Genomic DNA, 14194 nt, shown 5'->3' with positions numbered 1-14194 from the left:
TCTGTAGGTGTGAGTGTGGTCAGAGGCTGTGTGTGTGGTGCATGTATTGCATGCATGAGTATGTGTGTGTGCACGAATGTGTGAATGCATTGTGTTTGTGTAGATGCTGTGCACATGAGTGTGTGCATGTGTAGGTGTGAGTGTGGTGAGAGGTTGTAGGTGTGGTGTAGGTATTGTGTGTGCACATGTGTATGTGTCTGTGTATGTGGACTCATTTGAAAACAGAACAGAGGATGTATTTGTCATGAGACTGGAAAGGAAACACACTGATAGTATGTGTCTTAAGCCACCCGAGCTGGCATGGATGGTGAACTGTACCATATTGTGCTGTGCTGTGCTGTGTTGTTTTACTCTGCCACCTTCTGTCACCTCCTGCTTCCCCAAATCCCCACAGTGCTCAGGTGTAGGTGTTTAATTTTTCTTGGAGATCCTGGAAGATGGAACACATTTTCCTTACTGGATAGCAATCTCAGTTAATGCTGTCTGGGTGGCAACGGGTGAGAGGAGGCCCTTTTTTCACATGGTGACCTCCTGTCACCCCACACGGCCACACACTGTACACCCCAAGGAGCGCCTCACAGCTTCAGCAATATAGAAGTTGTCATTAAAAATGACTCTCCCGACCACTTCTCTTAAGCTGGTTACTGATTCAGCAAAGGCATGTGGCTCAGGGCCTGCCCTAGCTAGACAGCCAGCATCTGCTCCTACCCTTGGTGATGTCTTCAGTGTCTCCTAGTAGCCACAGTGTTCTTCTTTATAAACAACAGAAAAATGTTTCCAATGGAATTGAAGATGATTCATAGCAGCTGTGGGACATCCCTTGTCCATGCAGGTGGGAGGCAGTGGGGGGGGGCGTGGGGAGGGGGTTGCTGTCTGGCCTGTCTAGCCCCATTGTCTGTCCCGTGAGTGTGCAGCTGGGAGGTTTCACTGAACTAGTCAGGCTTCTCAGGTGACAGGTTAATTATTCCCTGTATTAAAACGTTTTCACGTTGGAAGTCATCCAAGCTGCAAAGACTAAGCAAGGTTATCGTTTGATCATACACCTGTGTTAACTTTAATTAACAACAGTTTCCTGGAAGTCTCCAGCCAAGGAACGCAGGCGTGCTTCTGCGCTTAGGTGCTGCAGGTAGCTTAGATGCTTGTGACTCTGAGAAAACAAAAGGAACACTTAAGGGGAAAATGTCTTTGGTGGCTAAGGGGCAGCTTCTTCCCTAGTTAGGGCTTAAAGGTTTTAACACATTAACATTCTGAGATAGGGACAAGTAAATTGATACTCTCGGAGCACCTCTAGGACACTGTAGCAAACTACAAGTGGTTCAATATCTTGATGTACCTGCTGTCAATGGTGCTTCTGGCCCTACATCCTTCATCCCTTACAGCTGTAGACTTCATGGCCACAGCTCACCGGTGCACTGTGAGCACTCAATATATATGGATAAGGTTGATGGTATTCCATATTGTTTCCTTAAAGTTTATTTTTACAAACCAAAGCCTTAGAAATTGACCTCTTTCTGTAAATAGGTCACCTCAGCGTGGTGGAAAGGTTACTTGCTTAACACTGTTTCAGCAGAGGTGGAAATACTGTTGTTCACTTTGCTTATGAGGTGGTTTCCCCTGTGTGCACTGTAGAAGCCACACACAGAAGGTTATATTCAAATTACAATTTTGCATAGTATTATTTAAAGATGTCTTTATGCAGAAGAGTCATGCTCAGATGCTGTCTTTCCTAGTCATTGAATCCAGGAGTCAGTCAGATTCATTCCGATCGATTGTGACAAAGAGGCACATTGAGCGAGTTCTCGGAATCCATTGAGATTTGTATAATAGAGTCTTTGGGATGATGATGCGTCGCATGTAACTCTTACCATGTGCCTTCTGGGTGCATCTGTGTGTTTTGAATCTCCACTGGGAAGAGTCTGCTGTGTTGAGCATGGCTTGAGCATGCGTTCTCTACATTTCTGTGGGTGTCTTGGCCTCTCTTGCCTAGCCAGGGCTGGCGATTAGTCACCATGCGGACCACACTTTGAGCAGCTTCTGCCAGTGGCAATCTGGATTGATTGGGAAAGATGGAACTCGTCATGACCACGCCATCTTACTGACTGGTCTGGACATATGTTCCTGGAAGAATGAACCCTGTGACACACTAGGTAAGATTTTCCAGTATGATATGGAGGGATGGGGGGGGGCTCACTTTGGAGGGTGGTGTAGTTACCATCACCACAACAAGTAGTCTCCTTATATCTATCAACAAGAAAAAGCACATCTCTCACAATCCAGAGTTCCCGCCCTTCCTCAGATAAGAACTGTCTTTCTCCATATCTTCTTCCACTGCATATGGGACCAGGAGGTCCAAGCTATCTCATGCTGTGCAATGAGTAGTGGATTTGTTGACCTTGGTGATGATACCATGGTAATACTCTACCTTCAATTTCCATATTTCTCTGTAAAGATCTGATCATCAACAGTCCAGCCACGTTTTAAATGTCCATAGAGGGAGACACTTTGACACTTTTTTTAAATGGCCGAAGAGTGTGTTACTAACTGGGACTCCATTGAGCAATTGTTTTCTTACTCTAGCTCCTCCCTAAGTTCAGAAAGGTCAAGTTTTTATTATAGAAGCTTATGGGTAGAACCCCGTGTAGCAGAGGTGATCTCTGTTTCCTGGCAAGGCATTATAAGGCTGGCCGTGAAGGCTCACGGTGTCTGGGCAGCTTGAACACTCTGCTTCTTTCCTACTCTCTTTCTCTAGAGGTCTGGAAGTTTTCTGTGTGTCAGGCACCATGTACCTCCATTACCAGGTCCCAAGGCAACTGCAGACATTGAGAACCCAGTAAGGATTCTGGGTAGATAAGTGTTTGTGGTGGATGCTGTCACAGTTCTTCACTTGGGGACACCAGCATGCCCTGTGTGATGGCCCAAGGGAAGCCTCAGAAGCCCAGTGTGCTTTCTCCTCATGTCTCCCATGAGCTTTTCCTTCTTTGCTTTTTTTGTCTTTCTGCAGTATTAAATCATGAAACACAAATGGCAAGGGATTCTCATGGCAAATGTGAGTCACTGAGCTTGGTGTGTGACCATGAGGGCGTCACAACATATGCATTCTCCACTGCCTTTCCCTTCGAGGTTTTAGTGGACAGGTATCCCTAGGAAAAGACAAAAAACATCCTTGTCTGAATTTAATCCTCTCTTCTATTTTGTGCCAATTCTAGTCTTTTCCATGAGCACTGCATAGAAACTAAGCCTGTTTATCAAAAGGCAGAGTCTATGGGCCCCTGGGAATACATAGGATACACCCTTCTTCTCCCACACCAATGCAGCCTGTTTACATGGATGTCCAAGTGGAGCCCATCTCACATTTCTCCAAATGAAGATGAGAACCAAACTTTACCAAACACAACCACTGATTGAAAATCAACACTACTCTCTGTTTTCTTTATCTCTATGTCCTACAGGGTTTGCACCCATAAGCGGGATGTGCAGTAAGTACCGCAGCTGCACAATCAATGAAGACTCAGGGCTTGGATTGGCCTTTACCATTGCCCACGAGTCTGGACACAAGTGAGTCTGTTTCCTTGGGAAGGGAGTCATCTCCTGACTGGCTGATCTCTGCATTTCTGTTTTGATTCTGTGGGTTCATCTTATTTTCCAATGAGAGCGTGGCCGCTGAGAAGTTCGCCCTGTGAGGATTGGGTTGACTTCCCATGTTCTGGTGTTGACTTTTGAGCTATTGCTTGTGAAGTGAAATGAGGCACAACAGGGTGTGCTGTGATCTGGGTGACTCAGGGTGGGTTAACAGGGCCTTAAGTAAGCAGCAATCCATGAGGATGGTGTTGGGCCAGTGAGATGGTTCAGTGCGTAAGATGCTTGTACCAGGCCTGACTACCTGAGTTTCATCGCAGACACACATGGTAGAATGAGAGAACTATCTCCTGCATATTGTTCTATGACTTCCATACTCATATCATGTGTGCATGCACACACACACACACACACACACACACACACACACACACACGACGAGGCAAGGAAAGCAAACATGATGAGTGAGTCACTGGTGGTGGTCTTTATTCATGTAGAAGAATCTTACATTTATACTTAAGCTAGCTTATAGAAACTGTTGTTCCTACATAAAAATCTATACTCATAATCTTGCCAGCTGATTTACCTTGTGGCATGGTCTATTGAAACATTTTTAAATGCCCCATTTCCTCCCAAACCGACCATTCTGGACATCCTCTGAGGATCTTGAGACCTACAAGTCAACTGACATCATAGAAGTTATTTCTTCCCCTGTTGAGACAGTATCGAAAATTTTCTTAGAAAATGGGCAACTCAGAATCCTTCCTTTTCTGCTAATTATCTTTCGTGCAGTTTGATTTTTCTGGCAACAGAAAACCAAAGGCAGCGTCCGTGATTTGTGTTTTGGCAAAACTAGCTTTCCCCTCTTCTTTTGGAAAATGAATTCAATAAACCTGCTCTCAGAATCATGTGCATACAGGTGTGCTCACATGAGCTTGTGTACACACACACATACACACACACACACACACACACACACACACACACCTCACAGGTGCAAGTGTGTGTACCTTTTTCAATCCCATCCCCCAGAAGTCCTGCAGGCTTTGGCTCTATATGAACTGTTGACCTGAAGACAACGCTTACATCCATTTACAAATCCGTTCATTATCACAGGTACTGATTGATGATTTTATTGCCTAGAAAATTACACCTACACTTCATAAGGCTTTCCAGTTAAGACATGATTGTATTTTTAATAGTCTGCCAGAGTTAAAAACTTTCATTATTATAATGACATTAGGCTTTTGCTGTCCTCTCAACCATACCTGAATTTAATTAAACAATCAGGCCAAGAAACCCTTAAGTCACTGAGAATTCAGCCTGCTAGAGCTTGATCAGCAGAGAGATACAGGCATTGGCAGTAGTGGCCACTGCTGCAGGTGGCAAGTTTAACCGAAATTCAGCTTGATTCTTCCTAAATTGAACTCTAAGTCTTCAAACCCAATTGACTCAGTCACTCATTTAGAGAACACTAAAGAAAGCCAGCTCTTCAACCATCAGCTCACCTAGCGATTGGCCTAGTGATTGTCACTGCCCTCTGAGAAGAAGACCCAGTAGTCATGTTGACTATTCCGTGTTACCTCTTAAGATCTTCTTGTGTTTGAAGTCTATCCACCATCCCGACACACACACACACACACACACACATACACACACACACCACATACACACACACCATACACACATACCACACACACACACCATACACACATACACACATACACCACACATACACATACATACACCATACACACACATACACACATACCACACACACATACACACACACCATACACACACATACCACACACACACACACATACCACACACACACACCATACACACATACACACATACCACACACACACATACACACACACCACACATACACATACACACACACCATACACACACATACCACCACACACACACACACACACACACTATACACCCCCACTGTTAGTATGGGAATGGGTGATGTACCAGGAGCACAATGCATATTCCGTGTTATGGAAGGTTTTCTTTTTTAATATTTTATTAATTTGTTCATATTACATCTCAATTGTTATCCCATTCCTTGGATCCTCCCATTCCTCCCTCCCTCCTGCTTTCCCTCTACTCCCCTCCCCTATGACTGTGCCTGAGGGGAACCTCTTCCCCTTGTATATGCTCATAGGGTATCAAGTATCTCAGATTACACAGGAATAAACTGAGACTTGGTGAGTTCAACAGTTTGCCCAGTACCAAACAGCTCATGTGTGATTGAGCCAAGATGTTAAGTAAGCACCTTCCCTGCCTCTATAACTCTCATTCACTCCAGCAACCTGTCTGATGTCTCCTAACTGTGGTCTCCATGTCTGCCCCTGTCTCCTGGTGAGGAAGTCTATGTGGGCATCCTGGTCCTACCTACAATCACCTTCATCTCCCCAAGGAGACTCAGCATCTGGATGGCATTGCTCCATTGTCACACCCAAGGGCATCTCACCTCCTTAGCCATACTTTCCCAACACCTTGCACCATTCACTAAGGCTTCTTGCTGTCCTTCACCCTGGAGATCGGTTAGCGATGAGTAGGTACTTCCTGATAGTGATAGGATGATGACTCAGAACCCCGGAAGATATGAAAGGCACTGAGGTCTGAGCATACTTTTTAAAAACCAGTTCATCAGAAGTTATGTTTGTAATTTTTGTTTTCTTTATGTTGTAATTATTTAGTTGTTGTACAAAATGATAGGATTTGTTGTGATATTTTCTTACAGGTATATGATAGTACCCTGTTTTTATTTGCACTTTACACTGGCTTTCTCTACACCCCATCTTGATGGGATGGGTGTCCTCTTCCTCCCTGTAGCCCCTTTCTGATTCCTTGTCATATGTTTGTGTGTGTGTGTATACATGGGCATACATTCCTATCCCCCATATAAGAAAAAGCACACACCATTTTCTCTTTCTTCTCCCATTGTCCTGTCTTTTCCTTCATCTCTTTATAACTCTTTCTCCACCCTTATAGTCCACTTTATACTTCCACTTCATATGAATGTGTGTATGTGTATTTATGTACATAGGTATGTATATGTGTGTGTACACATATTTAAATCTAGACTCCAAGCACAAGATAAAATGCATACTCTTTTGCTTCTCTTGGCTTATTTCACTTAGCGAAGTGAGCTCCAGGATAGTACCTTTTGTCTGAGTCACAGTCGTCCCTGGAAGATTGCCCTTTAGTCAACAAACAAAAATGAAGATGCTGCTATGGACTGTTGTGTTCACAGGCAGCTTTGTGAGCACATGGGTAGATCCTTTAGAAATACACTATTAAGGACGAAGGGACAAATACTATTTATGATAGCTTATGAGGTGATAACCATTTAAAATAGAGTACCATGATGTGTGGGAAAGGAAGTTTTATCTGGCATGCATATTTGAATTAGACTTCTCTGTAACAAATACCAACATTATCTTTGAGATATGGCTACATTTTCACCCATGACTTAGAGATTAATATCATATGTGGCCCCTATGGCATTTTTATGTGGTAGACACATTCATTGCATCTGTGTATGATGTGCTGATTAGGAAGTTAACTCAGGCTATAGTAGGACACAGATTTTGTAGACCCCTAGATGACATGGGGTGGGTGAGCACTCCATTGCATGCTTGCTCCTACCTCACAGCCTACTTGAATGCCAAAAATATCCCAGGGAATGCTTTGGGTAGCTAAAATGTATGGTGTATTTCTACAATGTTTTCAATATTAGCAGAATTTGAAATTTGATCGTTGAAAATACCTTCGATAAAAAACGAAAACCAAGAAATCTCCAGACACCAGGCATTCATTGTTATTTGAATTCCGTAGGATGTAGGCTGGAATGGTAGTAAAATTATCTAGGTCATGTGCTGGGCTGTAGCATTCACCACTGAGAGCAGGTCAAGGGCCAGCCAAGACAGCATGCTTTGGCATTCGGTTGTCAATGCTCTCTCCCCAGAGCAGCCTCCCTTCTGGGATTTCATCCCAAATCCTTCTCACAGCCATGACACATTTCCTCTGCCATGTGGCTGCCTTGGCCTTGATTAATTGCCTTTAATAGAACTTCAGAGAATGGGTGGAGGTTAAAATGACCACATCCACATCACCCTTGGTACTGACCAGAAATTTTGCAGAAATCTGACAATATTTGCCTGCAAGATCTCCTTGGATACACCCTCCGATCACACTCTAGCTAGAGCCTTGTGTGGATCCTACAGGTCTTGGCATCTGACTGTCTGAACTCTTGGTTTCACTCTGCATAAAGGGTTTCCCCCCCCCCCCCGGTCTTTGTTTTGTCTTCATTTGAGATAGAGTACAGGGAGGTAGCAATTATAAGTCATATGTTTAATACCATACCTGTAATGGTGTTTATAAATACCTTTTTAAAAAACTTATGTTATCATGTGGCTCTAAGCAAATACCTAAGTGCATGTTTGTGATCTCTGTACATGGATGCATTGTTTTATTCCCTGTAGGGCCCACCCCAGCCCACTGAGAGTCTTCCTGTCCACGCTGTCTTCCATCTACTTATCATGGGAGTCTGGATAGTGATTCCCCCCAATCAAGTAACCATCTTGCCCATTTCTCATTTCTCTCATGAGCCTTTCCTCTTTCCCATTAGTCTCACCTATTCAATACCTGTTCCTGGGAAATCAATATAAGGACAGAGTATCCAATAGCAATAACCAGTAGTAAGTGGTTCTCCAATAATGAATATGCTTACACTTTTAGAAGTTTTCAGGGCCATGTGGCTCTTCAAGGTGACCAGGCTTTCCTCTGAGGTAAGTTTGTAGGCTGAAAATGGTGGTGAGTCCTTCTGCAGGCAAAACTCTAGGACTGTGAAAGATGCAGAGCTTTGGTAGGAGGTGGCTATTTTGAGTCACTGGTCCTCGTAGGTTTGTCACAACTCTCTTAAAGAACTGATGTTGGGCAGAGGCGGGTACATTGGGCATCTTTAGTACCCTCTTTCATAGCAACTGTAGCTTGAAATGTGTCCATATAGGAGATCAGGGTAGAAACCTCAAACTGTTCTGGTTTCCACTCAGTCTGAATGAGTACAGACTTAAATACTTTCCACCAGTCCTTGTGAACTTGTTCACTCTTTTCAGAGAGATAGGTATTTGGGTCAGGGAGTCAGGGTATCTTCCACACCCTCCAGCTGTGAGGAGTTGGTACCAAGGAGAAGCTCAGCATGGTTGTGGAAATGGATATCACCTCCTTAGTGAGGACCTCTGTCTTCTCAGTAGTTCTAAGGTTGACTTAATCATCCACATCACTAGGAGAGCTTATTTGAAACCTCAAATATCTGAATCTTTTCATCTGAGTCAAGAACTTCTGGATGGAAACCTTACTTCTATGTTTCCTTTTCTCATTCAAATTTTTATTTTATTAGAATTTCATAACTGAGTAACTGTATTAACATAATTTCCCCTCCAACTTCTCTTGTATATAACCCACTTCCTCTCAAATTCATTACTTCTTCAATAATTGTTGTTACACATATACACAAATGTATATATACAGCTGCACGTATAAATACAAAATGTTGAGTCCATTTAATGTTAATTGGAAGTTACAAATATGAAATGTCAACAATATGGTCACCTAAGCAAGACTAGGACAATGACACCAGTTGACATTTCAACAGGGATGGAGGGCCACATCCCAGATGAGGAGTTTCTGGCAATTCATGGCTGCTGTAAGCAGGAGGTTTGGTATACTCCAGGGAAAGATCCCCGATATCAATCAGATCACAAGTGGTAAGCCCTACACACATACACATGTGCCTCCTTTTTCTAACAAACATCTCTGAAACTGCTGGCAGTCCTGGTCGCATATGTGAGCTCTCTGGGATTTGATATGTTCCCTGTTGAAGCTATGTGACGGGTCCCTCATTCTCCCGAAATTTTCCATGAGGGCACAGATACCCTCCACAATTTGGCTGATATTGTTTTGTTTTTGAAGAGGGGTAGTCTTCACACAGGTGACTACCCTCACAGTATATATTAGATACTATGACCCAATTGGTAATTTGATATAGCCATTTTCTCTCTTCCTTAGCTTTGGCATGGTCCATGATGGAGAAGGGAATATGTGCAAAAAGTCTGAGGGCAACATAATGTCCCCAACACTAGCAGGACGCAATGGTGTCTTCTCCTGGTCCTCCTGCAGCCGTCAGTACCTGCACAAGTTTTTAAGGTATGGATCCTTTGAGCTGGCTTTGTGATCACTCTGAGCTTTCAATGACCTTCCCTTTTTTCCATCAACAGTCTTGATTGTTTAAATTTTTATTTTGTGTTTTTATTTCAAAATTTTATTCATGCTTTGACAATTTCATGCATGTATATAAAATGTATTTGTGTATTTTGGTCATTTATACCTCCATTATCCTCTCTTATTCCCTCCCACTTAACCCAAACCATCCCTTCTTCCCAATAAGTCTCTATTTTTCTTTCTGTTCCTGTCTCCATCCTCCATCCATCTCTCTGTCTCTGTCTCTCTGTCTCTGTCTGTCTCTGTCTGTCTCTGTCTGTCTGTCTCTCTCTCTCTCTCTCTCTCTCTCTGTCTCTCTGTCTCTGTCTCTCTCTCTGTGTGTACGTGTGTGTGTGCTGTTTGTTGGTGTGTGTGTCTGTATAGGTGTGGGGTTTGTGGGGATACACATGGGTCTCAAAACCCAAGGTTGACATCAACCTTCATTCTTCAGTTGCCTCCCACCTTTATTTTTTTTGAGACACTATTTCACCCTGAACCTGAAGCTCAGGTTTGCCTATGTTGGGTTGCCAATGAGTTGTGGAGTCTGTCAGCCTCTGTGGTCCCTGGCTCCCCACAGCCTGTGAGGCTGAGGTTGCAAGCACCTGTTGCTTACTTGGCTTTATATGAGGGATTCTGGGATCTGAATTCAGATCCTTGTGCTTTGGCATCTGGCACTTTTCCAACTAAGCAATTCCCCTCAGCCCTCCATATCCCTTTCTGTTGTCATTTTCTGGTTTATTTTCTTATAGGTTTAATTTTGTGACCCACTAGTTTAATTGGGGTGGCTTCTTTTTGCAAGGGTGAGGTTTTTTTATTGGAGCATGGCTACAGGACTGAAGTTACTCTGCCATCCTGCAGTGACCTTTAAGTGGCTACAGGTCTCTATGCTGGGAAGTCAGCTGGTCCCAGGCTTGCCTTGCACAGAGAAGCAGAGTTTCTGTGAATTCGTGGATACAATAGCCATGTCATTTCCAAAGGACATCAACATTTTATAGCAACTCACCTCCCTCCCACACCCTGGACCCCCTGGCTCTTACATTCTTCCTGTACCCTGGTCTTCAGTGTTCCTTAGGACTTGGAGGGGTGATGCTGATATCCCACTTACAGATGAGTACTCACAGCCATTTACTCTCAGACTTTGACCAATTATAACACTCATGCTAGCTGCTGCCACTTTACACAGAGGCTGCTTTGAGCAAGGCTAAGTGAAGCAGTAACTGATTCATGGCTGGCTCTCATCTGGACTCTCCTGTCCTTATTTCCTCTACCGGGAGTTCTCTATGAATCCCCCAACACATTGGCGGTGGGTTGAGGTGTCTTTAGCTCTTTCTTGCAGCTTTTCATTTATTTTCCAGTGTGAGCGAAACTTTTAGTAATAAAAAAAAAAAAATACTTGCCCTTTGAAGTGTCTCTGCTCTGATTTGTATTAACAGGGGCGATTTGGAGTTTCTTTATTCAAAAGTGTTTCCATAGTTTTCTTGATTCTTGTTCTAAATTTTACAAAGCTCTCTTTCATCTCAATCTCTATGAGATAAACATGCCAACATTTTTACAGTTTTAAATTATGATCTGACATCTTGTAAAGTTAGGGGATGAAAATTTGGATGTGTAGTTGGAATTTGCATCATGAAAGAGCCTCAAAGAAGGTATGAGGACGCATGGAAAGAAAACCATTGCCCAGTCACAGAAAAATAATTTGAGGACATTGGAAGTGGGTTGCAATCTTCAAATAAGAATGGGGTTCTCAAAATTATTATTAGGATTCTAGAATTAAAATCTAGTTTTGTTCACCAAATACTTAATGAGGAAAAATAGATGCAGAAGTGTGCTGGCTTGGTTTTATGGTAAACAATAAAACAGTTCTTCAATAATTTTTTTATTAATTGATTCTTGTTACATCTCAATGTTTATCCCATCCCTTGTATCCTCCCATTCTTCCCTCCCTCCCATTTTCCCCTTATTCCCTTCCCCTATGACTGGTCCTGAGGGGGATTACCTCCCCCTGTATATGCTCATAGGGTATCAAGTCTCTTCTTGGTAACCTGCTGTCCTTCCTCTGAGTGCCACCAGGTCACCCCCTCCAAAGGACATGGACAAATGTGAGGCACCAGAGTACGTGAGAAAGTCATATCCCACTCTCCACTCAACTGTGGAGAATGTTCTGACCATTGGCTAGATCTGGGTAGGGGTTTAAAGTTTACTGCCTGTATTGTCCATGGCTGGTGCCTTAGTTTGAGCGGGACCCCTGGGCCCAAAATCTGCCTATCATAATGTTCTACTTGTAGTTTTCTAGGACCCTCTGGATCCTTCTACTTTGCTATTATCTCATGCTTCTCTCATCTAGAGTCCCAATAGGATGTCCTCCCCTCTGTCCCTGTTTCCTGGTAAGTGAAGGCTTTTGTGGGACATGCCCCTTGGGCTAGTATGCAGATATGTGAGTATATACCATTTGAGTCTTTCTGCTTCTGGGTTAACTCACTCATTATAATTTCTAGCTCAATCCATTTATCCACAAATTTCGGGAATTCCTTGTTTTTAATAGCTGAGTAGTATTCCATAGTGTATATGTACCACAGTTTCTTTATCCATTCTTCTACTGATGGACACTTAGGCTGTTTCCATGTTCTGGCTATTATGAATAAGGCTGCTATGAACATGGTTGAGCAAATTCTCTTGTTGTGTGCTGGAGCATCTTCTGGGTATATTCCAAGGAGTGGAATAGCTTGGTCTTGAGGAAGCCCTATTCCCATTTTTCTGAGATAGCACCAGATAGATTTCCAAAGTGGCTGTACTAGTTTGCACTTCCACCAGCAATGAAGGAGTGTTCCTCTCTCCCCACATCCTCGCCAGCATGTGGTGCTGCTTGAATTTTTGATCTTAGCCATTCTGATGGGTGTAAGATGGAATCTCAGAGTTGTTTTGATTTGCAGTTCCCTGATAACTAAGGAGGTTGAGCATTTCTTTAAGTGTTTCTCAGCCATTTGATATTCCTTTGATGAGAATTCTCTGTTTAGTTCCAAGCCCCATTTCTCAATTGGGTTATTTGGGTTGGTGGTGTTTAATTTCTTGAGTTCTTTATATATTTTGGATATTAGACCTTTGTCAGATGTAGGGTTGGTGAAGATTTTTTCCCAGTCTGTAAGCTGTCGCTTTGTTCTCTTGACAGTGTCTCCTGCCTTACAGAAGCTTCTCAGCCTCATGAGGTCCCATTTATTAATGGTTGACATTAAGGCCTGGGCCATTGGTATTCTGTTCAGGAAGTTGTCTCCTGTGCCAATATGTTCCAGGCTCTTTTCCACTTTTTCCTCTAAGTGGCTTAGTGTCTCTGGTTTTATGTTGAGGTCTTTAATCCACTTGGATTTGAGTTTTGTGCAAGGTGACAAATATGGGTCCAGTTGCATTTTTTTACACATAGACATCCAGTTAGACTAGCACCATTTGTTGAAGATGCTATCCTTTTTCCATTGAAAGGATTTGGATTCTTTGTCAAAAATCAAGGGACCATATGTGTGTGGATTCATATCTGGGTCTTCGATTCGATTCCACAGATCAACCAGCCTGTTGCTGTGCCAGTACCATGCTGTTTTAATTACTATTGCTTTATAGTACAATTTGAGATCAGGTATGGAGATTCCTCCGGAGCACCTTTTATTGTACAAGATTGTTTTAGCTATTCTGGGTTTTTTGTTTTTCCATATGAAGTTCAGAATTGAACTTTCAATGTCTTTAAAAAAGTGTGTAGGTATTTTGATAGGGATTGCATTGACTCTATAGATTGCTTTTGGTAGGATGGCCATTTTTACTATGTTAATTCTCCTGATCCATTAGCAAGGAAGATCATTCCATCTTCTCAGGTCATCTTCAATCTCTTTCTTCAGAGTTTTGAATTTTTTTTTTCAAACAAGTCCTTCACTTGCTTAGTTAGAGAAACTCCTAAATATTTTATATTGCTTGTGGCTAATGTGAAGGGTGTGGTTTTCCTAATTTCTTCCTCTTCAAGCTTGTCATTTTTGTATAGGAAGGCTACAGACTTTTTTGAGTTAATTTTGTATCCAGCCAATTTGCTGAAGGTGTTTATCAGCTTTAGGAGTTCTCTTGGAATTTTGAGGGCCACTTATGTACACTATCATATCATCTGCAAATAGGGATAATTTGACTTCCCCCTTTGCCATTTGGATACCCTTAATCTCCTTTTGTTGTCTTATTGCTCTGGCTAGAACTTCGAGTACTCTATTGAAGAGATATGGAGAGAGTGGGCAGCCTTGCCTTGTTCCCGATTTTAGAGGAATTTCCTTGAGTATCTCACCATTTACTTTGATTTTGGCTATTGGCTTGC

The 14194-nt window shown here is 42.7% G+C and overlaps 1 protein-coding gene across 2 annotated transcripts in view; it reads left to right on the top strand.

Annotated features, from left to right (window-relative positions):
• Positions 1–14194, top strand: part of Adamts16 (ADAM metallopeptidase with thrombospondin type 1 motif 16) — a 118101-nt gene that overhangs the window by 42498 nt on the left and 61409 nt on the right. For both annotated transcript variants that reach the window (XM_051151063.1, XM_051151062.1), the window contains exons 7-9: positions 1988–2147; positions 3450–3555; positions 9667–9804. In XM_051151063.1, the coding sequence (XP_051007020.1) occupies positions 1988–2147; positions 3450–3555; positions 9667–9804 (404 nt within the window). The remainder of the gene's footprint in view (positions 1–1987; positions 2148–3449; positions 3556–9666; positions 9805–14194) is intronic.

This window comes from Acomys russatus, chromosome 9 (genome assembly GCF_903995435.1).
Source record: "Acomys russatus chromosome 9, mAcoRus1.1, whole genome shotgun sequence".
Taxonomy (NCBI): domain Eukaryota; kingdom Metazoa; phylum Chordata; class Mammalia; order Rodentia; family Muridae; genus Acomys; species Acomys russatus.
Note: the sequence above shows the minus strand (reverse complement) of the source record. Positions and strands in the feature narration are given on the sequence as shown.